A 25,000-nucleotide genomic window follows, 5' to 3' on the forward strand; every position below is an offset into this window, starting at 1 on the left:
AAACACACACACACACACACACACACACACACACACACGCACACACACACTCACACACACACACACGCACACGCAGGCACATGCACACACATGCACACGCACACACAAACACACACAAAACACACACACATGCACACTCACGCACAACCACAAACACACACACACACACACCGGCCGATGTTTAGAACTGCAGGAGACGCTGTATTAACGTTACTGTTTTAAAACCGTTTTGTTAGTGGGGGAAAAACGTAGTAATGTTCACTCAGCGTTTTGTTGTTAATACCTTAATTAAAAAAATGAGGAAAAATCCAATCTTTAAGGACACCAATTTTCTTTGTGAATGAATAATGTATCGTAAATAAATAAATGTTCTTCCTTAAAATACAGGGGGCATAAGTCAGTACACCCCTATGTTAAATTCCCATAGAGGCAGGCAGACTTTTATTTTGAAAGGACAGTTATTTCATGGATCCAGGATACTATGCATCCTGATAAAGTTCCCTTGGCCCCCACATCATCACATACCCTTCACCATACCCCCACATCATCACATACCCTTCACCATACCCCCACATCATCACATACCCTTCACCATACCCCACATCATCACATACCCTTCACCATACCCCCACATCATCACATACCCTTCACCATACCCCACATCATCACATACCCTTCACCATACCCCCACATCATCACATACCCTTCACCATACCCCACATCATCACATACCCTTCACCATACCCCCACATCATCACATACCCTTCACCATACCCTCACATCATCACATACCCTTCACCATACCCCACATCATCACATACCCTTCACCATACCCCCACATCATCACATACCCTTCACCATACCCCCACATCATCACATACCCTTCACCATACCTAGAGATTAACATGGTTTTATGTCAGTTAGCCTAATAGCTGGTTTGATTTGCATTGAGAGATGATTTTATGGAAAGTACCCCATTTATTGGTGGTTGCTAAACAAAGATTTGGTGCATTACCGAGACCAACTGGTAGGTATGGAGTGTGGATCAGGATCTCTAATGTCTACAATACACAACTAATAAAGTCATGATTTAACAAAAGCCCTCATATCTTCTCAATCATATTAATTTGTTACTTGACTTAAACTTAACTCCAACACTAATATTCAAAATACAATAATACACTAGAACAATACACTATGTCTACCAAAACAATCTAAACATGACTCAAAATCTAATAATTCTTCCAGAACACTAACACACAACAGAAACATTTAGTCAATCATACACACTATTGAAATTATCTTTATTGGATTTTTGCACAGGTTTCCCAGCAATATTTACACTGTCAACATTTTAAGTGTTAATCATACACACTAACATCAGGAAGATTACACACACAGGGAGGTTGTGATAACTGGGTTAAGAGTTTAGGAAAGTTGTTAAAAGTATTTAAAAAATTGTCATGGTGATCATAAAAAACAGACACGCACACTCACACACACACACACATACACACACACACACACACACACACACACACACACACACACACACACACACACACACACACACACACACACACACACACAGACAATGAGAAGACTATATGAGACATGCAATAATACAGTCAAAGATATTTTACTTTTTCAAAATAAAAGCATGTCTCCCAGCCAGATAACGCTCCATCACAGCTAGTTTCTATATCACCAAACATGTCCTCTGTCTCTCTCTGGCTCCAACCAGCTGATGAGGAACACAGGGTCACAGTTCTCACACCCAATGCTAAAACTAATAAGAATGGAGTCAATTTAAAGCCAAAAGGTTACATGTTGACAACAAATGAAGAGAACAACACCATTTAAAACCATGAAAGAAACCAAATCCACATACTGCATTTACTCAAGTAACTGAATGCTGAATATAAATAAATACAAAACACACTTTTACCCAAAATAACTCTACAACGGAGCGAATGTTAAGGCAGCTTACCATGGAGACGCCACATGTAGACTGTATAAAACCAGACAGTTAACAGTACAAAATCAACTTGGTTATAATATAAAATGTACATTTAAATGAAAACACATTGAAGTCATTGGGCTGGCTATCAATTCCATTACCATTAAAACAATCCTTTTAAAAGTGTGTGTGTGTGTGTGTGTGTGTGTGTGTGTGTGTGTGTGTGTGTGTGTGTGTGTGTGTTGGTGCTGTGTTTTTTCAAAACAGATATTCAGTGTAATATAAGATAACACAGGAAAGAGAATTAATAGTTCTACATATTTGAGACGCTGAAAACAGCATTTTCTGACCGTTTTTTTTTATGAAAAATTACTATTAACAATAAATAGTCAACAAAGGTCAGTTTAAAAAAAAAAAAAAAAAAGCTACAAAAACATGTAAACACACGAAAAACGTCAAACACTGACAAAAAAACGCTGAAAACATAGAATGTCACAAACAAAAAAAAACAGAAGTTAACCCTTAAATGACTTCTGTCTATTTCAGTTTACACAACTCAGCAGAGTCTCCATAACAATAAACACTTAGTCCAGCATAGAGGGGCTGAGTGAATGTGGTCTGGACTCTGTGGAGGAGAGTCATGGTTTCAGAGACGCTGTAGAAGGACAGAATACCTGCACTGTGATCCAGGTACACTCCTACTCTGGAGGACTCAGGACCTGAGACGGGAGTTTGGACATTGTTGTACAAAAATATATAACTGTTGTTGTCACAATATAACGCCCAAGATTTGTCATTTTGTCCAAATCCACATTCATCTGACCTCCCTGCTCTGCTGATATTCTTGTATGCGACTGCTACAGAAACTCCTCCTCCTCTCCACCTCCCAGTAACAACGTCCAGTCAGACTCTCTCTACTCAGGACCTGAACCCAGTCAGTGAATCTGTCTGGGTGACTAGAATAAGACTGTTGTTGACTCATTACTGTTGCTTTCCTGTTCCCCTCAGATAATAACAGCTGTGTGTGCGCTGTGTTTGGATCCAGTGTGATTTCATGTGAATATTTTAAGAATCCAGCTCTGGTCTTGGGCTCTGGTTGTAACAGTAAAACGTCCACTTCAGTCCCTGTCAGTGAGACATTTGTCCACTTCTCTCTCAGGACGTCCTGTAGTTTATCTCTGACTTCTGACACGGCCGCCGTCACGTCCTCAAAGCAGCTCAGAGGACGGATATGGATGCTGGATGTTGATTGGCTGAGTGGTGACAGTGAGGGGTAGTTGTGTAGAAACTGGCTGTGATCCTCTGTGTGTGAGAGCTTCTTCAGCTCAGCGTCTTTCCTCTTCAGCTCAGTGATCTCCTGCTCCAGCTTCTCCTGAAGCTCTTTGACTCGTCACACCCACACACACACACGCACACACACACACACACACACACACACACACACACACACACACACACACACACACACAGAGACACACATTATGTGCATGCGCACTAACCCCCACCCCCTCCCCCAACCATTTTGTCTGTGATTGGCTGGAACATGGTTTGTTGTATTTTGGTCCACAGCCTGTGCCCCTAGTGTTTGTTTGACGTTTACGACCCCTGTTTTGTCTCCCGAGACCGGGCTTTTTCACGGTGTGTTGAGGGGGCAGGCAGGCTTTTTTATCATGGTTGAGGTACAGTCTAACATACAATATACTGTGATAGAAAACAATCTTAACATATGGAATACACATGAAATACATTTTAAATGATGATTATACAAGAATATATTAGTTACAGATTACATAAAATAATAATGCTTGATCATGGCAGAGGCGAAAACCTGGTGGCTGTTTTCTTTACCAGGACAAAACTTCTCTGCGATCCCCTCATTAAAATGCTGCCAGCCAAATCTTTGGAACGATCACATTATTCTTTGTCATGATAGCATGGTTCTAAACTTATCCCTCATCTTTTCTTACATGATCTTAACCCATTTACATTGAATTTCTCATGCACATCATTTAATCCACTTGTCCCATGGGACCCTCATCTTCACTTGATGTGGAAGTACCAGACAATGAAGAAGATGCAAACCTAGGTCTTCGTCGATTAGCTGAGTGGACATGCACATGATTAACAGTTAAATCATTAACCGTTTCGTCATCCATTCAAGTCCTCTTCCCGTCTCTGCATGCTTTCCTCCTGTAATGTGTGCCTCCTTATTGGTTCTAACAATGCCTTCTTGAATCTCTTTGAGATTCTTTAATGCAAATGACAAATTTCCTAATCCTTCAGATTTTGCTGGTAAGTACGTACAACAATCCATATCAATTTAAAGCGCAAACTCCGCCTTGAGCAGCTGTAATTGTGTCGAGTGCTAAACGATTTTCGATTGTGAATTGTCTAATAAGGGCCACTTCTGCACTTAATGATTGGAACCCTAACGCAGTAGCATTTGCTAAATTAACCACGTCCCTTCTTGTTAATGCTATCAGGAAATGATTATCATACATTAACTCTGGGAATGCGGAAAAATCCTTGTCTAATGCGTAATATTTTTCGCTAATCCTGTCGGATCTTTATTCTGTAGATGAATATAGCCTGTAACATCTGAAACTTCCCGCTTCTCCTTCTTCCAACTGTGGTTTCCTTTCCTGAATTCTACAGGTTCTACAATGTAAATTAGTTCATTCATCGTACAAACTCCACAACGACCTATAAAATTCCTGGGAAGAGAAGTCCAGATGTTTCTCCCACGGAACTGTTATTGTTCCTAAGACTGCGATCCTTCTGTACTCATTAGGTTCCCCTAAGATTTTAATACACTGCTGTTCAGGAATTTCTCCCATACTCTCCCCTTTCCCATGTTTCCCATCTTGTCCCTGACCTTCGATGCATATGTCGAAGATTGCAGATTAATTATGTATCGCTGAAACCTTAGAAGATTGTTTTGACAAATCAAGGGGCATATCCAACACATATTTCTTGTAAAATCCAAAACATCCTTCCAATGGTGGTTCGTACCCTGAAACTTTGATCGTCGTATTGTATTTACAGTTAATCTCCTTATTCTTTCGAGTCCTCCCAGCTACGTGTGAATACACAGTATACACTTTAGCATGCTGGACACCATCTTTTCCACTCGGTACAAGCGTATGCACTCCCTCGTTCAGTAACAGTCGTCTCACTTCTATGACTGTACTCTGTCTACTCGCTCTCTGTCCCACACCTAGGCCCATTAGTGGATGTGTCTGTAGTACAAATTGTAACATCATCATGCAACGAGCTGGAATGCCGTCGTGACCCTTTAACGGCACTGCAACATTATTAAACAACTGATTCGTTGATTGCAACATTACTGCACATGCATAGCAAGAGTTTGAAGTGACTCCTAACTTTTCTGGTTATATATTGATACCATAAATTGGAAGTAATGTGTTGCATTTCTTGTCCCCAAAAATCAAGCTTACCCACAACCATATCTTGTTCACTCTCCTGCACCATGGCTGCTGTCTCCAGTTCTCCCTCTATCTCACTCTCTGTATCCAGCTTCCCCTCAATATCAATATCAATATCGGCCCTGCGCTCTTTATAAATAATGTCACGATTATTAGTATTATTCTGATTACTTGTGCCATCATTATTCTCTCCATATCTGTAACGCGGTGTATCATATGATTGTCTAGCCCCCCTGCTTCTTCCTCTCATCGCATTTCCTCTCATTTTATTTCCTGTTTGAAATCCTGAAATTTGATCTTGGAGCTGTTCACTTACAGCCTGAAGTTTCGTGTTTGAGGTAAAAAGATGAATTGCCTCTAATGCTCGTATTTTCTTCAATAACTCTGCAGGGCTTAATGAGAACAGGTCAGGACATGCTAATTTCAACGTAAAGGCATCTTTCGTTCCCAGTCCATTAATCAACATTGATGCAAAAAAGGCGTCAGCCTTATCCAAAACGTCAAACTTTTCCTGTTCCTTCCAACACTTAAGAAACCAAATAGCAAACTCTGATACATTTTCATCTGATCTCTTTTTGCAGTTTAATATTTGTGAGACATCCTGTCCTGCCACAGCGTTTTTTTGCTAAATACACCTTTAATTCGGCCAAATGACTTGTCTGATGTGTCTTGGACAGCCACGGAAATGTATCCATAATTGTAACCTCTCCCTCTAGTGGGCCATCATTATCAAAGCTCAACGTTGGGTAAGGGTTAGCCTAACCCCTAACCCTAACCCCTAACCCTAACCCTAACCCTCAACGTTGGACATTCATCAATCAGAGTTTCCATTGACACATTAGGCATTAAAGTTGTCAAAATATACCTAACATCTTTGCCTGACATCGCCCCATGCATTAATACCGAAGTCCACCAATCAATGAATCCCAATGGGTTAATTAATGGATTGGGCGCATCTTGACTAATTCTTGAAACTTCAGCTAAAGTAAGCGGTTTCTCCATAACCTTGTCATCAAAAATTAATAAAGGGGCTTCAAAATGTTCATCTTCCTCCATCCCTGTGGAATCCTGCATGCGCTGTTTATTATAATCTAATAAAGTAACAATCCAATGTAAAAATCTCTGCACCTCGTCATTTGAAAACATAAGATATAATCTTTGCTATGTGGTGTTGACTAAGGGCTTTCCATGCAGTATCTGCCTTTTAATCCAAGTGATATTTCGTTAATGCTGTGTAAAAGCATCTAAAACTTTTATCTGATTTTTCAAGTTCCTGATTTTGGTCAGACCTTTTTATGACAAGAATCCTTTTAAATCCAGCCTCAATGCACTCATGCACAAACATCAGTTTACGTTCATTGCATGTCTCCTTATCACCAGCCCACTGGTGTCCTGCAGCTTCAAATGCCTTCAAACAATTCAGAAACCATAATTCTTCACATTGCCCTAAAAATGCTCTATAGCTTGGATTTTTATCGCCTTTATCAGGGAAAATAACTTCTGACTAGAGTTTAGATTCTCGGGGCCCTTATTTTCCGCCACTATCCTCGGGCCGGGTCGGACCCTTGATCAAGCATTTTTTTTTTTTTTAATCCATTACCTATTTAGCCTAATTGGGTGGGAAGAAACATAGATATAGAACAATAGATATGACATGTAATTCATACTTGCCATTCCAGGATGGAACCACTTGGCGGCCATCTTACCAGGGTTAAGTTTTAGAATTGCTTCAATTGGAATTAATGGGGAAAGAGGCTCATGTTGTCTTTATAATCCTTATATTTTTCTACCAATACATCAATAGTGGTTTTAATTCAAAGTAATGACTGTAAGACAACTGTGCCTTTCTAGAAAGAAACAAAAAATAGAGATTTGGGTGGAATTTTGATTGATATAGCTCCACGAGAACAAGTAATTCGTTCAATCATAAAGATAAGCTCATAAAAACGCATTTATACTGCAGGTAATAATTTTATTTTTTCAATTTTGCCTGAACTTAATATGTAAAAACTGTCTTTGGTATTCTGAATGGCTAATATACATTAAACAATATTTTTTAACGTAGAAATCCTAAACAGATTCAGTATTATGGTCTATAGATCGGTAGTTACGATAAGACACATGACAGAAACATCCAACTGTAATTTATTAATACATTTATGTGTTATATTTATGTGTGTAGATTTTATCTCAACTATAAGACCACGTTTCCCATCAACCCCGCTACTTCCTGTTTAGTGTTTGTTTTCTTCCTGTCAACCGGCCAGAATGGAGTTAGTTTTGACGGAGTGGAGTAGTTGAAGAGCCTCGCTAGCTTCAATGAGTTTTTGTTGATAAAGACTAGAATGACTTCACCACAACTGCTGATGGAATTGTCGCAATTTTCCTTGCGCTAACATTATGTTATGGAAATTACATTTACGATAGTAATGCAGAGACTTTGCTGCTGAAGTAGGAATCCTTTCTGGATTGAAGTTTACTTTACCTCACCAAGACATGGATTATTAAGTTTTAATTTGCTTTACTGAAAGGAAAATCGTGTAAAGGCATGAGGTAAGCTGACAACACTAGATGTTAATATATGATGAGTGACAGCAGGATTCAACATGGCTAATGTTTGGGGAGCTAACGTTAGCTGGTGAAAATGTAACGTTAAGTGCGGCTGGTCGGTTAGGGCTCCGTGTTGCTGGATGTGGCTAATGTTGATTTGTGTAACGTAACTTTACTCTATGTGTAAAGTTACATTTTAACGTACCGTTAGCTTGCTGGATTTGTCTTGAGATATTATAAAATGAGATTTAGGAGTAAAGAAGAGTACTTGTCGTTAACTTTAATTTAATTGAAAACGTAACACAGATTGAGTGAAATCAGCCGCAGCAGTCAATGTAGGGGTAATATTAACGACGTGTTAAAAAAACCTGTTATAACGTTAACGTTACTAAATGTCTTATTTGAGGTCAAAAATCAATCAACTAAAAAACATCAATCAACTAAAACAATGTTTGCTGTTCATAAATGCTGTTAAGAGCTAGTTATCAATCACCAATAACTGACATCTCAGCCGGTCCGTTAACAGTTGCTAGGTAACGTAACTAGCTAGCTAGCTAGTTCACCAACTTTTCTGTATTTATAGTCAAAAAAAGAAGAGAGAAAATACTTTATCTACTCCTACTGACATGTGGAAAGTGATGCCAGCCTCCTGGGTCTCTTCTGTCCTTCTGGTAAAGCAGTTAGGTGCTGCACAGCTGACAACCATACTTGCTGCCATAGGTGACAATTGTAAACAGTACCCTAGTAAGATGGCGGACAGTTATGCCATTTGTTATGATGTCATGTCATATCTATTGTTCTATATCTATGGGGAGAAAGCTATGCCATAATCAGAAATATTATAAATATGTATATATAAGCTATATAAAAGTAACAAATGTGTACAAAATTTAGGCTGCAGTTACAAAATGCAGCACTTCATGCGCGGAGTCTCCTCCTCTGGCACGCATCACACCGGGCCTGCTGGGCTGTATGGTGGAACATCACACCAGGCCTGCTGGGCTGTATGGTGGAACATCACACCGGGCCTGCTGGGCTATATGGTGGAGCATCACACCGGGCCTGCTGGGCTGTATGGTGGAGCATCACACCAGGCCTGCTGGGCTGTATTGTGTATCTTAAGTGCAACATGGAGCTTGAAGATGTAAAGAAAAAAAGAAAAACAGGAGAATTAACTTTGAGCAAGTGTGGAGGAAAGTCGGAGGTATGGAAGCAGTTTAAACAAGTCGTGGGCAGTGACAATGTTCCGTTTTGAATTGTTTACCGGCTATGTCCCTCATTAAACTCAACTCCTAACTTCCTATCTTAATCCTGTGTAACTAAACTAAACACGCACCCAAATTCCCCTGTCTTCTTCTTCAACTGTCTGCAGGGCATCTCCAAAATAATCCGCTCTGAATGAATAAAACTGCTTTTACGCCATATGCGTCACATTCACTCATCACATTCAATTCAACTCTGTGTACTGAACTTGTTCCTAACGGAGCGCCAATCACACAGAGAAGTCCTGCACCAAAATAGATAGATAGATAGATACTTTATTCATCCCGAAGGAAATTTTAGGATCCAGTAGCTTAGACAACCTTAACACAACAAACACATATATCACACATACATAAGAATAAAAATAAAAATAAAAATCACGCACAGAATGCAATGACCATGATAAGGTCTGTGCATGTGAACAATCTGACGAATTTTCTACAATTTGAACAATTTCAGTATTATGGCAAACCATACTAAAGATGAGAGTGCTTTTCATAATGCCCAACAAATGCTAATAATCAATTTAGAGAGATTCTGTCATAGGGCTTTTCGTTATATCTTATTTAAAAAAAAAAGAAAAAAAAAATGTATTCGGGGTAGCGTAATCTTTTCATCTTATTTTATATTATTTATTTATTTGTATTTTTTCTTTATGTGTGTGATTATTGCGTTAATTGTAAAATATGATTTGTATTTTTAAATGTTGTGTAATCTGAATAAAGTCTTGTGCGTATGGTGTGTAATGTGATGTCGTGAATTGTATTGTCACATGATAGATTGTAGGACCCCAGGAAGAATAGCTTTTAGCTATGCTGAAGCTAATGGGGATCCAAATAAAACAAACAAACAAACAAACAGTGTGTAGTTGGTTAGACAAACATCTGGTAATATGAATGAAGTGTGCGCCATGTGGTGCAAAAGTTAGATTTTGATAATGCTATATGTAGTTCTGGTTGCAGTTCTTCATGTTGCAGGATATTTGAGGTATTTTGCAGTTTGGGTGTGTGGTTTTGTGAATTGTGTTGAGTATTTTGATAAAACCACACTAGTTTGCAAAATTGTGTTTTAGCAATTGGAAAAAAAAACTGTAACAGATAAACAACAAAAGGGAGCAAATGTCATTCAACAAGAATAGATATTTACTCACCTTTGGCTGGATCTGCACGTGTTTCGTGAAGCCAAATGTTATGGGTTGATAACTCAGAAATGATGTTGGGAGACTTCAAAGATGACGACCAGTCTGATGAGTTCAAATCAAATGCAGCTTTATTCAAACAGTGAACATCTCTCATGACAATGAGACAACCGTGAGCATACAGAAGTGTCTGCCCAAGGGTGACTAACATGATCATCAAATGGATCCTTTTTAAACTCTTGTTGTCCTCACACAGTCTAAGCTAGGTTTTTCTGTGAGACAATGTCACCTTAAAACTGACCCGTACCATAGAAACTCCTTAGAATAGATGAGATACATTCAAATACCAAACCTATCACGAGACCAACTGGTAGGTATGGAGTGTGGATCAGGATCTCTAATGTCTACAATACACAACTAATAAAGTCATGATTTAACAAAAGCCCTCATATCTTCTCAATCATATTAATTTGTTACTTGACTTAAACTTAACTCCAACAAAATATCAAAATACAATAATACACTAGAACAATACACTATGTCTACCAAAACAATGCAAACATGACTCAAAATCTAATAATTCTTCCAGAACACTAACACACAACAGAAACATTTAGTCAATCATACACACTATTGAAATTATCTTTATTGGGTTTTTGCACAGGTTTCCCAGCAATATTTACACTGTCAACATTTTAAGTGTTAATCATACACACTAACATCAGGAAGATTACACACACAGGGAGGTTGTGATAACTGGGTTAAGAGTTTAGGAAAGTTGTTAAAAGTATTTAAAAAATTGTCATGGTGATCATAAAAAACAGACACACACACTCACACACACACACACACACATACACACAGACACAGACAGACACACACACACACACACACACACACACACACACACACACACACACACACACACACACACACACACAGACAATGAGAAGACTATATGAGACATGTAATAATACAGTCAAAGATATTTTACTTTTTCAAAATAAAAGCATGTCTCCCAGCCAGATAACGCTCCATCACAGCTAGTTTCTATATCACCAAACATGTCCTCTGTCTCTCTCTGGCTCCAACCAGCTGATGAGGAACACAGGGTCACAGTTCTCACACCCAATGCTAAAACTAATAAGAATGGAGTCAATTTAAAGCAAAAAGGTTACATGTTGACAACAAATGAAGAGAACAACACCATTTAAAACCATGAAAGAAACCAAATCCACATACTGCATTTACTCAAGTAACTGAATGCTGAATATAAATAAATACAAAACACACTTTTACCCAAAATAACTCTACAACGGAGCGAATGTTAAGGCAGCTTACCATGGAGACGCCACATGTAGACTGTATAAAACCAGACAGTTAACAGCACAAAATCAACTTGATTATAATATAAAATGTACAATTAAATGAAAACACATTGAAGTCATTGGGCTGGCTATCAATTCCATTACCATTAAAACAATCCTTTTAAAAGTGTGTGTGTGTGTGTGTGTGTGTGTGTGTGTGTGTGTGTGTGTGTGTGTGTGTGTGTGTGTCTGTGTGTGTGTGTGTGTGTAAGATATTCAGTGTAATATAAGATAACACAGGAAAGAGAATTAATAGTTCTACATATTTGAGACGCTGAAAACAGCATTTTCTGACCGTTTTTTTTTATGAAAAATTACTATTAACAATAAATAGTCAACAAAGGTCAGTTTAAAAAAAAAATAAAAAAGCTACAAAAACATGTAAACACACGAAAAACGTCAAACACTGACAAAAAAACGCTGAAAACATAGAATGTCACAAACAAAAAAAAACAGAAGTTAACCCTTAAATGACTTCTGTCTATTTCAGTTTACACAACTCAGCAGAGTCTCCATAACAATAAACACTTAGTCCAGCATAGAGGGGCTGAGTGAATGTGGTCTGGACTCTGTGGAGGAGAGTCATGGTTTCAGAGACGCTGTAGAAGGACAGAATACCTGCACTGTGATCCAGGTACACTCCTACTCTGGAGGACACAGGACCTGAGACACGAGTTTGGACTTTGTTATAATAAAATATATAACTGTTGTTGTCACAATATAACACCCAAGATTTGTCATTTTGTCCAAATTCACATTCATCTGACTCCCCTGCTCTGCTGATATTCTTGTATGCGACTGCTACATCAACTCCTCCTCTCCTCTCCACCTCCCAGTAACAACGTCCAGTCAGACTCTCTCTACTCAGGACCTGAACCCAGTCAGTGAATCTGTCTGGGTGACTAGAATAAGACTGTTGTTGACTCATTACTGTTGCTTTCCTGTTCCCCTCAGATAATAACAGCTGTGTGTGTGCTGTGTTTGGATCCAGTGTGATTTCATGTGAATATTTTAAGAATCCAGCTCTGGTCTTGGGCTCTGGTTGTGGCAGTAAAACGTCCACTTCAGTCCCTGTCAGTGAGACCTTTGTCCACTTCTCTCTCAGGACGTCCTGTAGTTTATCTCTGACTTCTGACACGGCCGCTGTCACGTCCTCAAAGCAGCTCAGAGGACGGATATGGATGCTGGATGTTGATTGGCTGAGTGGTGACAGTGAGGGGTAGTTGTGTAGAAACTGGCTGTGATCCTCTGTGTGTGAGAGCTTCTTCAGCTCAGCGTCTTTCCTCTTCAGCTCAGTGATCTCCTGCTCCAGCTTCTCCTGAAGCTCTTTGACTCGACTCACTTCTCTTTTCTGCTGGGATCTGACCTGCTGCTTCACATCAGAGCTTCTTTTCTCCAGGAGACGGATCAGCTCAGTGAAGATCTTCTCGCTGTCCTCCACTGCTTTATCAGCAGAGACATTGATGGCCTCCGCCTGCTGTTGAAGCAGCTTCACATCTTTCTCTCTGTCCTGGATTCTCTGCTGGATGTTTTGTCGACTCCCCTCGAGCTCTCTCTGCCTCTCAGCTCTCTCTGCTGCAGCTGAGACTGTGTCGTGGCCTTTATGTTCATCCACAGAGCAGAGATAACAGATAAGCTGCTGATCAGTACGACAGAACATCTTCATCACCTCATCATGACGAGAGCAGACGTTCTCCTGGAGCTTCTTGGACGGCTCCACCAGCTTGTGTTTCTTGAATGTCTCTGATTCATAATGAAGCTGAAGGTGTTTCTCACAGTAAGAAGCCAGACATTGCAGACAGGACTTGTGTGCTTTGAGTTTTCTCCCGGTGCAGACATCACAGGCCACATCTTCAGCTCCAGCATAGCAGTGATCAGCAGGAGCAGCTTGGAGTCCAGTCTTCTTCAGCTCCTCCACTAAATCTGCTAACAAGTTGTTTTTCAGCAGGTCAGGCCTCGATGTGAACCTCTTCCTGCACTGAGGACAGCTGTAGCTGTACTTACAATCCTCTACATCCCAGTGGCTTTTAATACAGTTCATGCAGTAGTTGTGTCCACAGGGAGTAGTCACCGGATCCTTCAGTAGATCCAGACAGATGGAACAAGAGAAGGCTTCCCGGTCCAGCTGAACTCCTTTCTGCGCCATTTCACCTCTCGCTCAGTGACAACGACTGTCTGAGTCTCACTTCCTGAGAAGTGAAACTAAAAACAGCATGTACAGTGGGAGGAGTTATCAAGTCTTGCTTCATTCCTGGAGGAGGAGCAGTTAGAGAGAGATACTGGGTGTGTTGCAATGTCCATTCTACCATTAGTATGCCAGAATTTTTTTTGTAAGTACCAATTGTATGCAGACTGTACTGCAGCCAACAGTATATACTTTTATAAGAGCAGCTGCAGTTTGTACTAAAGTAAAAAGAAAAAGTATGTGATAAGGAACACAGCAACACTTGTTAACAACAGAGCTCATTTCTCATTTAAAAACTCTGCTGACTTCAGCTTTTAGGAGGTAAACTCTTCTTAGAATCAGAGGGTTTGGAGACGGCTCCCCAGTTCACTAAATGACTGAGTTGTCCTGTTGTTAAGTTTATATTGTTTACAAAAATCCAAACACAGAACACGGAAGACACATGAATGAATCACAGCTTTTTGTTAGTAAATAGCAAATTTGCAAAGTAACTACAATCTGTGAAACATATAGAATAGATTTAGCGCCACCTTAACCATCATCAAAATGCTGCTGACATGTTAAAAATAGTTCAGCCTAGAACAATAACACATCCTGAGAGGGTTTCTTCTGAATGATGAGGGCTTTAACCAGGGGCGGTTTGGCCATCTGGCATTTCTGACAAATGCCAGAGGGGCCGGACCATTTTTTTAAATGTGGGCCGGTCTTGTTGTGTAATATTAAGCATTTGGCCAGTCGGCAACGGCCGGCCTGGTCCCGAGATGGGCCGACCGACCCAATCAGAGGTTACTCAAATTGGGACGTTCAGTCAAAATCAAACACGTCACCTTCAAACGGGATCTCTGTTTGCAGTGTTCAGGCTGTACCGGACCCTCCCGGTGACCATGCTGCTCTGGGGGACCGGCTGCTGACGGGCGCAGAGCTTCGCCGGAGCTCTGACTGCTGTCTGTCCGCGCGGGCGTCTGACGGCTTCAGTATTACATTGAGACAGTTTCATTACCGGTTAAAAACGTCTCGTTATCGTGTTAAATAGTAGTCTAATTCTGTGTTTTGGTGCAGTTAGTGTAGGCCTATAGGAGTACACATGACAACCCTGAACAAGCAGCATCGCTCCGTCCCTGTGTCTGTCTGTGTGTGTGTGTGTCTTTCCCTGTGTGTGTGTCTCTGTGTGTGTCTGTCTGTGTGTGTTTGTGTCTGTGTGTGTGTGTCTTTCCCTGTGTGTCTGTGTGTGTCTCTGTCTCTCCGTGTGTGTGTGTGTGTGTGTGTGTGTGTGTGTCTGTATCTCTACGTATGGTCCTGGACCTTTGAACGATGCGTTTGAGAACCGCTGCGTTAAAGTCTCCGTTCTGAAAAGAGATAAAAACAAACAAACAAACGACCACATGAAATAAACACACAGCGGAACAGTCTTTAAATCCACTAAACTTTATTCGTAGCTCTGAAACCTAAATGACAATCCAACAGCGAGCGTCAACGAGCCAAACCACCGCTCACACAAACACGTTTCAGACTTCACTTTTTATTGAAAAGACCACAAAAAAAAACAAAAACAAAAACGAAAAAGAAAGACGACTCGGATCCTCCGTTGGAGTCTTCCGTCTGTCGTCCAATCAGATGATGCTTACCTTTAAACGCAGCCAGGAACTACTTCCTGTCACCCCAAAACCAGCCAATGAAATGGCTCCATTCAGCTGTTCCCAGACCGTTAACTCAATCACTGTTACACCAGACGGATACCAAAAATACTTTAATTTATAAATTAAATAATTTACATCTCTTTGCCAAAAACCCCCAAAAAAACATTTCTTGTTTTTAATAAACAGACCTGACAACGGTCGGCAAGAATCAAATACAAAAATGTATTCAAAGTTAATGTTGCCGAGGACGACGGCAGCCTCGCTCCGCACGCCTCCTCGCTGTGTGTGTGTGTGTGTGTGTGTCTCTGTGTGTGTGTGTCTGTGTCTCTATGTGTGTGTGTCTCTATGTGTGTGTGTCTCTGTGTGTGTCTATGTGTGTGTGTCTGTCTGTGTGTTTCTGTGTGTGTGTGTGTGTCTCTGTGTGTGTGTCTCTATGTGTGTGTCTGTCTTTGTGTGTCTGTGTGTCTCTGTGTGTGTCTGTGTGTGTGTGTGTGTGTGTGTGTGTGTGTGTGTGTGTGTGCGTCTAGTCCTCGTGACGCTGCAACGCGTCACTGTGTGTTCTCGTCACATTGGACTCGGTCCGTTAAAACCTCCGTCTCTTCCGTTTTCACATCGGGAAGCTCGCTCGCCGTCTCAGAGTCTACTTCCTGTTTGACCGAGGCGGCGCCAGTGGCGGCGCCAGTGGCGGCGGCGATGGCGGCGATGGCAGCGGCGGCGGCGACAGCACAGGAGGAAGTGGCGTCTTCCTCTTCCTGTTCCTCGCTCTTCACGAAGGCGCCCAGCGGGTGGTCCGTCAGCGTCTTGTTGGGCGACGGCGTGGCGTCCAGGTACGTCTGCAGGGAGAGGAAGCACAGCGTCACGGCAACGCTTTGTTATTATTTCAGCCCGTCGTCACGGAGACACACAGAGCTCAACAGAGACGTGATCTTACGTTCAACGATGGTCCGACAACACATTTATATTATACTCCGTCACTGGAGGATTATGGGAAGATGGGGGGGGGGGGTGTCTGTGTGTGTGTGTGTGTGTGTGTGTGTGTGTGTGTGTGTGTGTGTGTGTGTGTGTGTGTGTGTGTGTCTGTGTCTGTGTGTGTGTCTGTGTGTCTGTGTGTGTGTGTGTGTGTGTCTCTGTGTGTGTGTCTGTGTCTGTGTGTGTGTCTGTGTGTGTGTGTGTGTGTGTGTGTGTCTGTGTCTGTGTGTGTCTGTGTCTGTGTGTGTGTCTGTGTGTCTGTGTGTGTGTGTGTGTGTTTTAGGTGTTTGGCTTGATTTTAGGATTCTAATATTCATTTTTCCATCATTTCTGTAATAAAGTTGAGATGGATTCAACATGTTCTGACCCCCTGAACGTTGATTGTTGCGTCTTTTTGGGGAGAAATCTCAGTTACTTACATTTTTATAATCTTCAAAACAGGCGGGATGGAAGTTCTATGGAGAGAAAACACACAAAGACATAATTAATAATCAATAACACGTAAAAACCCTTCAGAAACAGATCTTTGGTCCTCAAAAATATGATTAAAATGTGTTAAAATACATTTTAAAATCTCAGTTTCTTACAGTTTCAGGTGTGACGTCTTCACTCGTCTTATTTTGTCCAAAACCCAAAAGATCTGATGTCATTTTAATGTCACATTTTATAATTCATTCCACGAGACTTTTTAGGAATTCTTATTCATATTTCTTCGATTTTATTTTTAACAATTTCTATAGTTTAATTTGCAAAAAGAAAAATATTTCTTTGGACATTTTATAATATTTTTTGGACATTTTATAATATTATTTGGACTTCTATAATATTTTCTGGACATTTTATAATATTTTTTGGACTTCTATAATATTTTTTCGACTTTTTTCTTATATTTCAGGTTTTTAAACTAATATTTTAACTACATTTTACAAAGAAAAAATTCAAGGCATTTTTATTATTTGATTAACTTTACAAATTATTTTTAGAATATTTTACTAACATTTGTTTGGCCATTTTACAAATTTTTTTTGGTTGACATTTTACAATATTTCGGGGACTTTTTACTTAATAGTTTTAAGGAATTTTACTTTTTTTTGACATTTTACTATTTGTTATAATCTCATAATTCTTAGGACACTTAACTAAGATTTTTTTGACATTACTAAAAAAAAAAATAATAATATTTTAGGACACTTAACTATTAATGTTTAAGCCTTTTAACTAAGTTTTCTTTGTTAATATTATATATGTTTTCCTAATGTATAGTGGGAGAGAGTGGTACCTTGTCGTCGACCCTGAGGGCGTTCTTCAGGAACCAGTCCTCCTCCTCCTCCACCCAGTACGTCTCAAACGCCTCCTGGCAGATCTCACACAACTGTAGAAACAGGAAACAACAACAGAACACGTTCTGTATTTAGTTTCTTTATATTCATACTTTACTTTATACTTTGTTTAACTAACGTCTTGGCAGAGAAGTACTTAATGTATGGAGACTAGCTCTAAACGTGTCACACCTGGTAAAAACAGATGGATATAAAGAAGGTGTATGTGTCTGTGTGTGTCTGTGTGTGTCTGTGTGTGTCTGTCTGTGTGTGTGTCTTTGTGTGTCTCTGTGCGTTATGTGTCTCTGTGTGTGTGTCTCTGTGCGTGTCTGTGTGTGTGTATCTCTGTGTGTGTCTCTGTGTGTGTCTGTCTCTGTGTGTCTGTCTGCATGTGTGTGTGTGTGTGTCTCTGTGCGTGTCTGTGTCTGCGTTTGTGTGTCTGTGTGCGTGTCTCTGTGTGTGTCTGTCTCTGTGTGTGTGTCTCTGTGTGTGTGTGTGTCTGTGTGTGTGTGTGTGTGTGTGTGCGTGTGTGTGTGTGTGTGTCTGTGTGTGTGTGTGAGTGTGTGCGTGTGTGCGTGTGTGTGTGTGTGTTTCCTGGATGGATGGACTCTACAATGTCAGAGCATGGTGAAAAATGCCCAAAGATCTTTTTAAAAAGCTATTTTATCAAAAACCAATCTCGATCTCATATTGGACTAAAATAGTTCACCGAAACGTGTTTCTGAAAACATTTTAAGAGAGAAATAGGCCGTGCAGTTGCTGAATCTGTCTTCATTTCAGATCAATCAGATAGATAGATAGATAGATAGATAGATAGATAGATAGATAGATAGATAGATAGATAGATAGATAGATACTTTATTCATCCTGAAGGAAATTTTAGGATCCAGTAGCTTAGACAACCTTAACACAACAAACACATATATCACACATACATAAGAATAAAAATAAAAATAAAAATCACGCACAGAATGCAATGACCATGATAAGGTCTGTGCATGTGAACAATCTGACAAATTTTCTACAATTTTAACTATTTTAGTATTATGGCAAAGCATACTAAAGATGAGAGTGCTTTTCATAATGCCCAACAAATGCTAATAATCAATTTAGAGAGATTCTGTCATAGGGCTTTTCGTTATATCTTATTTAAAAAAAAAGAAAAGAAAAAATGTATTCGGGGTAGCGTAATCTTTTCAACTCATTTTATATTATTTATTTATTTGTATTTTTTCTTTTTGTGTGTGATTATTGCATTAATTGTAAAATATGATTTGTATTTTTAAATGTTGTGTAATCTGAATAATGTCTTGTGCGTATGGTGTGTAATGTGATGTCGTAAATTGTATTGTCACATGATAGATTGTAGGACCCCAGGAAGAATAGCTTTTAGCTATGCTGAAGCTAATGGGGATCCAAATAAAACAAACAAACAAACAAATAGCGTGTAGTTGGTTAGACAAACATCTGGTAATATGAATGAAGTGTGCGCCATGTGGTGCAAAAGTTAGATTTTGATAATGCTATATGTAGTTCTGGTTGCAGTTCTTCATGTTGCAGGATATTTGAGGTATTTTGCAGTTTGGGTGTGTGGTTTTGTGAATTGTGTTGAGTATTTTGATAAAATCACACTAGTTTGCAAAATTGTGTTTTAGCAATTGGAAAAAACTGTAACAGATAAACAACAAAAGGGAGCATATGTCCTTCAACAAGAATAGATATTTACTCACCTTTCGCTGGATCTGCACGTGTTTTAGGAGTTTTTGTCGCCTTTTAAAAAAATTTTTGGGCAATTTTTCTACATTTTCCGGGAAATTCTGTAGGCGTTTGTCGCCTTTTTAAATTTTTTTTGGGCAATTTTTCTACATTTTCCAGTATATTCTGTAGGCGTTTGTCGCCTTTTTCAATGTTCTTTTGGACATATTTTTTTTAACTTTTTTTGTCGCTTTTTGGGCAATTTTTCGGCACATTTTTAGGAGTTTTTCTTGCCTTTTTAAATGTTTGTTGGGCAATTTTTCGACATTTTCCGGAAATTGTTTTTAAGAGTTTTTGTTGCCTTTTTCAAGGTTCTTTTGGACATAATTTTTTTTGACTTTTTGTCGTCTTTTTAAATGTTTTTTTGGGCATTTTTATTTTTTACGTTTTTAAGTGTTTTTTGGGCGATTTTTCAGGACATTTTTTAGGAGTTTTTGTCGCCTTTTTAAATGTTTTTTTGGGCAAAGTAACAGATAAACAACAAAAGGGAGCAAATGTCATTCAACAAGAATAGATATTTACTCACTTGTCGCTGGATCTGCACGTCTTTCGTGAAGCCAAATGTTATGGGTTGATAACTCAGAAATGATGTTGGGAGACTTCAAAGATGACGACCAGTCTCATGAGTTCAAATCAAATGCAGCTTTATTCAAACAGTGAACATCTCTCATGACAATGAGACAACCGTGAGCATACAGAAGTGTCTGCCCAAGGGTGACTAACATGATCATCAAATGGATCCTTTTTAAACTCTTGTTGTCCTCACACAGTCTAAGCTAGGTTTTTCTGTGAGACAATGTCACCTTAAAACTGACCCGTCCATAGAAGCTCCTTAGAATAGATGAGATACATTGGTATTTTTATTGTATAAATTCTCACGTACAACAATTTTTCACAGATGCAGAGCGGTAATTACTACGTCACTGCCGGAGTATTCAGCTGATTTTTTTTTAAACGTTATTACGGTGCATAACTTACTGGAACAAAGCTGAACAACGTGTTGTTGCTGGTGACAAAACCACTGATTAAATATATGTACATTGAAGCGATACTGGTGTTAAAGACCAGCTGATTGCTGTCCAATTCTCTGATATGAATGCCTGCATTGCATTGTGGGATATGGGCTTTGCATGCACCCAGCTCGGCTCATATCGTAGAGTTCTGTCTTACAGCATACTGTAATCGTAATAACACCGAAATAATATTATTTAAATAAAGAAATGAATACCATGATGAAATCTAAATAAATGTTGATAGATGTAGCGTTATAGTTTTCAAAAGATCAATAAACAACCAAGCAATCCATCATGAAAAAAACGTGAAAATTTAATCTACGAATTAATAGATTAATTTACGTGACCATATCACAACCTGCCGTGAGACTGGGTTGCACAAAAACACACACACACACACACACACACACACACACACACACATTTTAGATGTCAGCGGCCCTCTTCAAAATTGCTGCGGTGAATTTTTAAAGATAAGCTACAGCATAATTTAAATAATCTTAACTGCTATGTGACCGGCCGGCGGCCACCGTTCATGAATACGTTGTTCTGTTACACGGTTTGAAAACTCTGAACTCCGGCCCTGATGAAGAGGACTCTAACTTCCAACATAATTAAAGTCGACATGATTCAACATGAAATGTTACTCATATGTATAATTTGTTTTCTCTGAACTGGAACTCTTTACAAGAACTCACACACACACACACACACACACACACACACACACACACAGACACACACACACACAGGAACTTGTTACTTCATGTTAGCAGAGAGGGAAATATATAACAGACAGAAACATCTTTCACACTAGTAGAAAGAAAACATTTCTTTGACTTCACTTTGACTATATTTTAAATTTCTCCAATGAACCACGTAGTATTTTCAACAGCCCCATGTTGGCAGGTGTGGCATAGACAGCAGCTTTTTAAAAAGCATGTTTCTTCGCTGAGCTGAACATATTTAGGGTAACTCTCTCAGATTTTAAATGAAGAATAAAAGAACTGGAGGTGAATGGTACTGTGTGGAGGCAGGTTGAATCACGTTACAAAAACCCTCAGCACATTTAATGTCATCATGCAAACTTTCCAAACATGGGTCACTTTTTGTTTCTTTTCAGCAACGGTGCACCGTTTGATCATTTACATGCCACGTCTAGTCTGAACCCATCCCACCCATTGATTCTTCATCCAATCAGAGAGCAAACTGAGAAAGTAGAAAACTCATGTTCCAGAGATACTGTCTTCATTTTACCTGCAGCAAGAAGAACAAGATATACAACCATCACATGGTCATGGCGTTCCCTACACTTATAGACAACTTCAGACAGAGATTTCAACTAAACAACCAGCTTGAACTGAGAGTCCTTGTCTGCAGAAGAGAAGAGATCCCTGTGCACAAAACCAACCAGACATAAGAACAGCTTCTTCCCCACTGCCATCACTCTACTGAACTGAGGATAAGTGGGGTCATCCCCACTTTGGTCACTCACCCACTTCTCTACACATTACATACTTATCACTATAATATACATCTTGCACACTACTTTGCACTATAACTTTTTGCACCTTACCTCCCGCTCCATGTGTACTTGTCTTGATATTATGTCTTATTTGTATATTTGTATTTTTATATATTATGTTGATATGTGCCTATATGTATATATGTATATAGTGTATTTATATACTGTGTGTGTCTACTACTACATGTCTATTTGTTAAATGTATAGACAGTGTTAATACCTACCAAAGTCAAATTCCTTGTGTATGTAAGTATACTTGGCCAACAAATCTGATTCTGATTCTGAAGATGATTAAGATATTTATAAGGAACAACTTCAGTTTACCTGAAAAAGGTTTAAATTAGCTGAAATGTGTTGAGATTGGTGGAGAAACCCTTTATGACATTATTCTCAGTTAGATGAGGTCTGTAGTGTGTGAAAGCGGTCTGTGGCTCTGGAGCAGTTTCTCTCCATTTCATACAGAACGATCAGATGCAGGATGGCCACCGACAGGGTGGAGGAAGAACGAGGAGCCATATCTGACGATGTACCATACTATGAGATGGTGTGATATATGAGATATATGAGATGGTGTGATATATGAGATGGTGTGATATATGAGATATATGAGATGGTGTGATATATGAGATATATGAGATGGTGTGATATATGAGATGGTGTGATATATGAGATGGTGTGATATATGAGATATATGAGATGGTGTGAGGGAATGATTCTTTTAACAGATGCTGTTTTTACTTGGACACACTCAGAAAAAAAAGTACAAAACAGTACCTTTAAGGAAAAGAAGCTCGTCACTAGGGTGGTACCCTCAAAGGTACATTGTAAAAAAAATTTAAAAGATTTATTTTGCACATATCCCAAATATTTACAGTTAATTTAGTTTGACAATTATTGAGTTATTGAGATTGAATATAGTATAGATTAACTTGTGTTTCTCTATTGAGAGATGACATTCATTTTCTGCTGTGATGAGCATCCACTAATTCCTGTCGTTTTACATTTAAACATATGTACCTTACACCTCGGAAAGTCCACAATGTACAATGGAAGGTGCATAATTGTACCTTAAAGGTGCATAATGGACCTTTTTCACAGCAGACATTTTGACTTGTCGTAGTAGGAAAAGCACATCTGAAATTGATATCCTTAAGAATGGCTCAGTTCCATCAAGTGTCCCAGTGAGCTATTTCAGTGAGTCAGCATGCACCATACCAGGACCTCTCCTAAGTGGAATGCAGCCATCATTATCAACAATCAATCAATCAATCAACATTTATTTGTATAGCACATTACAGCAACTAACAGGTATCCAAAGTGCTTTACATCAGAAACCAAGAATCATTCATGGCTTTGAATAAACCTGTGCTTTTCCTACTATGACATGTCAACATGTCTGCTGTGAAAAATAAAAATACATTTTTGTACTTTTAAGGGAACATTTGCTAAGTTTGTACCTTAGGGAATAAAATGGACCTGTATTGTACCTCTTTTTCTGACAGTGCATACTCAGGTGTGTGGGGGGGTTAGTGGGGGAAGGGATAGTTGTAGAAAACTCAGACTAACAGGGCAGAATGAGTTAACAGAGTATAAGTAAGCTTGGTTGCTGATTAGAGATTTTGTGGTGGGCTCTTCCTCACTGTCTCCTCTTTCAATTCTTGGTTCCCGGATGGAGCTCCAGGTCCAGATCTTCCATCTTCATGTCCTAACGGACGAAGGAAGAGCTGTGGCAGCCAGATGACGCCGACACGAGGCCCAGAGGGGTCAAAAAGGTCTGTGGTTGGCCAACCTCAGCTATTCATTCATTTCATATTTATTCATTTCAATAAAGACAACAAAAGAGATCACGGAGTTTTGTGTCTTTGTTTTGTTGTTGGGTTGTTTCCAGTATAAAATACTTGAAAGCAATACTTAAAGTAAAAGTATGTTACCAGAAACAGACTTCGGTAGAAGTTAGTCTCCTTTTAGAGCATTACTTGAGTAAAAGTCTTAAAGTGTCTGATATTTACTTAGGTATCAAAAGTAATTTTATGATATTAAATGTACTTCATTATTAAAAGTAAAAGTAAAATAAATTAATTAACTTCATCGTAACTTCCTTATAGTGAAGTATAATATTCAGAGTTTCCATACTTTCTTAAACATCAAACTCAAAGTCTGACATCAATAAAGAGAAAAACAGAAACAGAATTTACATGCTTTGTTGACTCCAACGTTTGAAAACATTTCTTGTAAGAAACGAGTAACGAAGACGCTTTAGGGGAAATGTATCGGAGTAAAAGTTAAAGTTTGAAGAAGTATAACTAACAAAGTAGAGTACATATATGTGAATATTGTAGTTAAGTAGAGTACCAAAGTGTTTGTACTTTGTACTCCAACACTGGTAGTTTCCTGTATATCTGAGTCTGTGTACAGGTTTGATCCTTTAGCTCACATTCATCTCATCTTCACTGAAATCACACTGACCACAAACTCACATTAAGACTCATAGTTTTGAAATATAACAAGTTTTCTTAAAATGTTTTGAAAATGAGAAATTAGCTTATTAAATATGCGCTCATTTGCATAAATGTCCAGAACAAAAATGTGAACATTTGGATAAAGCCGGGATCAAACTTCTCATTTTGTCGACATATTAGGGCGTTTTCACACATACCTCATTTGGTCCGGACTTTCGGACTTTTCAGTTTGATCCGAACCAAAATTAGAGGTGTGAAACCTCCCCCGGACCACGGTCCGGATCAAAAGACCAAATTTTGGTCCGACCAAAAGAGGTGGTCTCGGTCTGGACCAAACTGAACCATGGCCCGGTTCATTTATAGTGTGAAAGCATTTTTTGGATGGTTCAGACTTTCGGACCAAATACAAGAAGC

At 39.2% G+C, this 25,000-nt stretch overlaps 2 protein-coding genes across 5 annotated transcripts in view; both read right to left on the reverse strand.

Annotated features, from left to right (window-relative positions):
• Positions 1-25,000, reverse strand: part of LOC116055009 (E3 ubiquitin/ISG15 ligase TRIM25-like) — a 247,759-nt gene that overhangs the window by 213,947 nt on the left and 8,812 nt on the right. For 2 of the 4 annotated variants that reach the window (XM_035990819.1, XM_035990821.1), the window contains exon 3: positions 3,072-3,085. In XM_035990819.1, the coding sequence (XP_035846712.1) occupies positions 3,072-3,085 (14 nt within the window). Of the gene's footprint in view, positions 1-3,071; positions 3,086-12,811; positions 12,823-25,000 lie in introns of all 4 variants that reach the window. The other 2 variants (XM_035990820.1, XM_035990822.1) reach the window with 1 other exon arrangement.
• On the reverse strand, positions 12,148-13,944 carry LOC116062749 (tripartite motif-containing protein 16-like). The gene has a single exon (XM_035990818.1). The coding sequence runs from the start codon at positions 13,868-13,870 to the stop codon at positions 12,206-12,208; it is 1,665 nt and encodes a 554-aa protein (XP_035846711.1). The 5' UTR covers positions 13,871-13,944; the 3' UTR covers positions 12,148-12,205.

This window comes from Sander lucioperca, chromosome 13, assembly GCF_008315115.2.
Source record: "Sander lucioperca isolate FBNREF2018 chromosome 13, SLUC_FBN_1.2, whole genome shotgun sequence".
Classification (NCBI taxonomy): domain Eukaryota; kingdom Metazoa; phylum Chordata; class Actinopteri; order Perciformes; family Percidae; genus Sander; species Sander lucioperca.

Excerpts from the sequence above, each read along its gene's own strand:
- LOC116062749 (XM_035990818.1), bottom strand. The coding sequence starts at position 13,870 with ATGGCGCAGAAAGGAGTTCAGCTGGACCGGGAAGCCTTCTCTTGTTCC.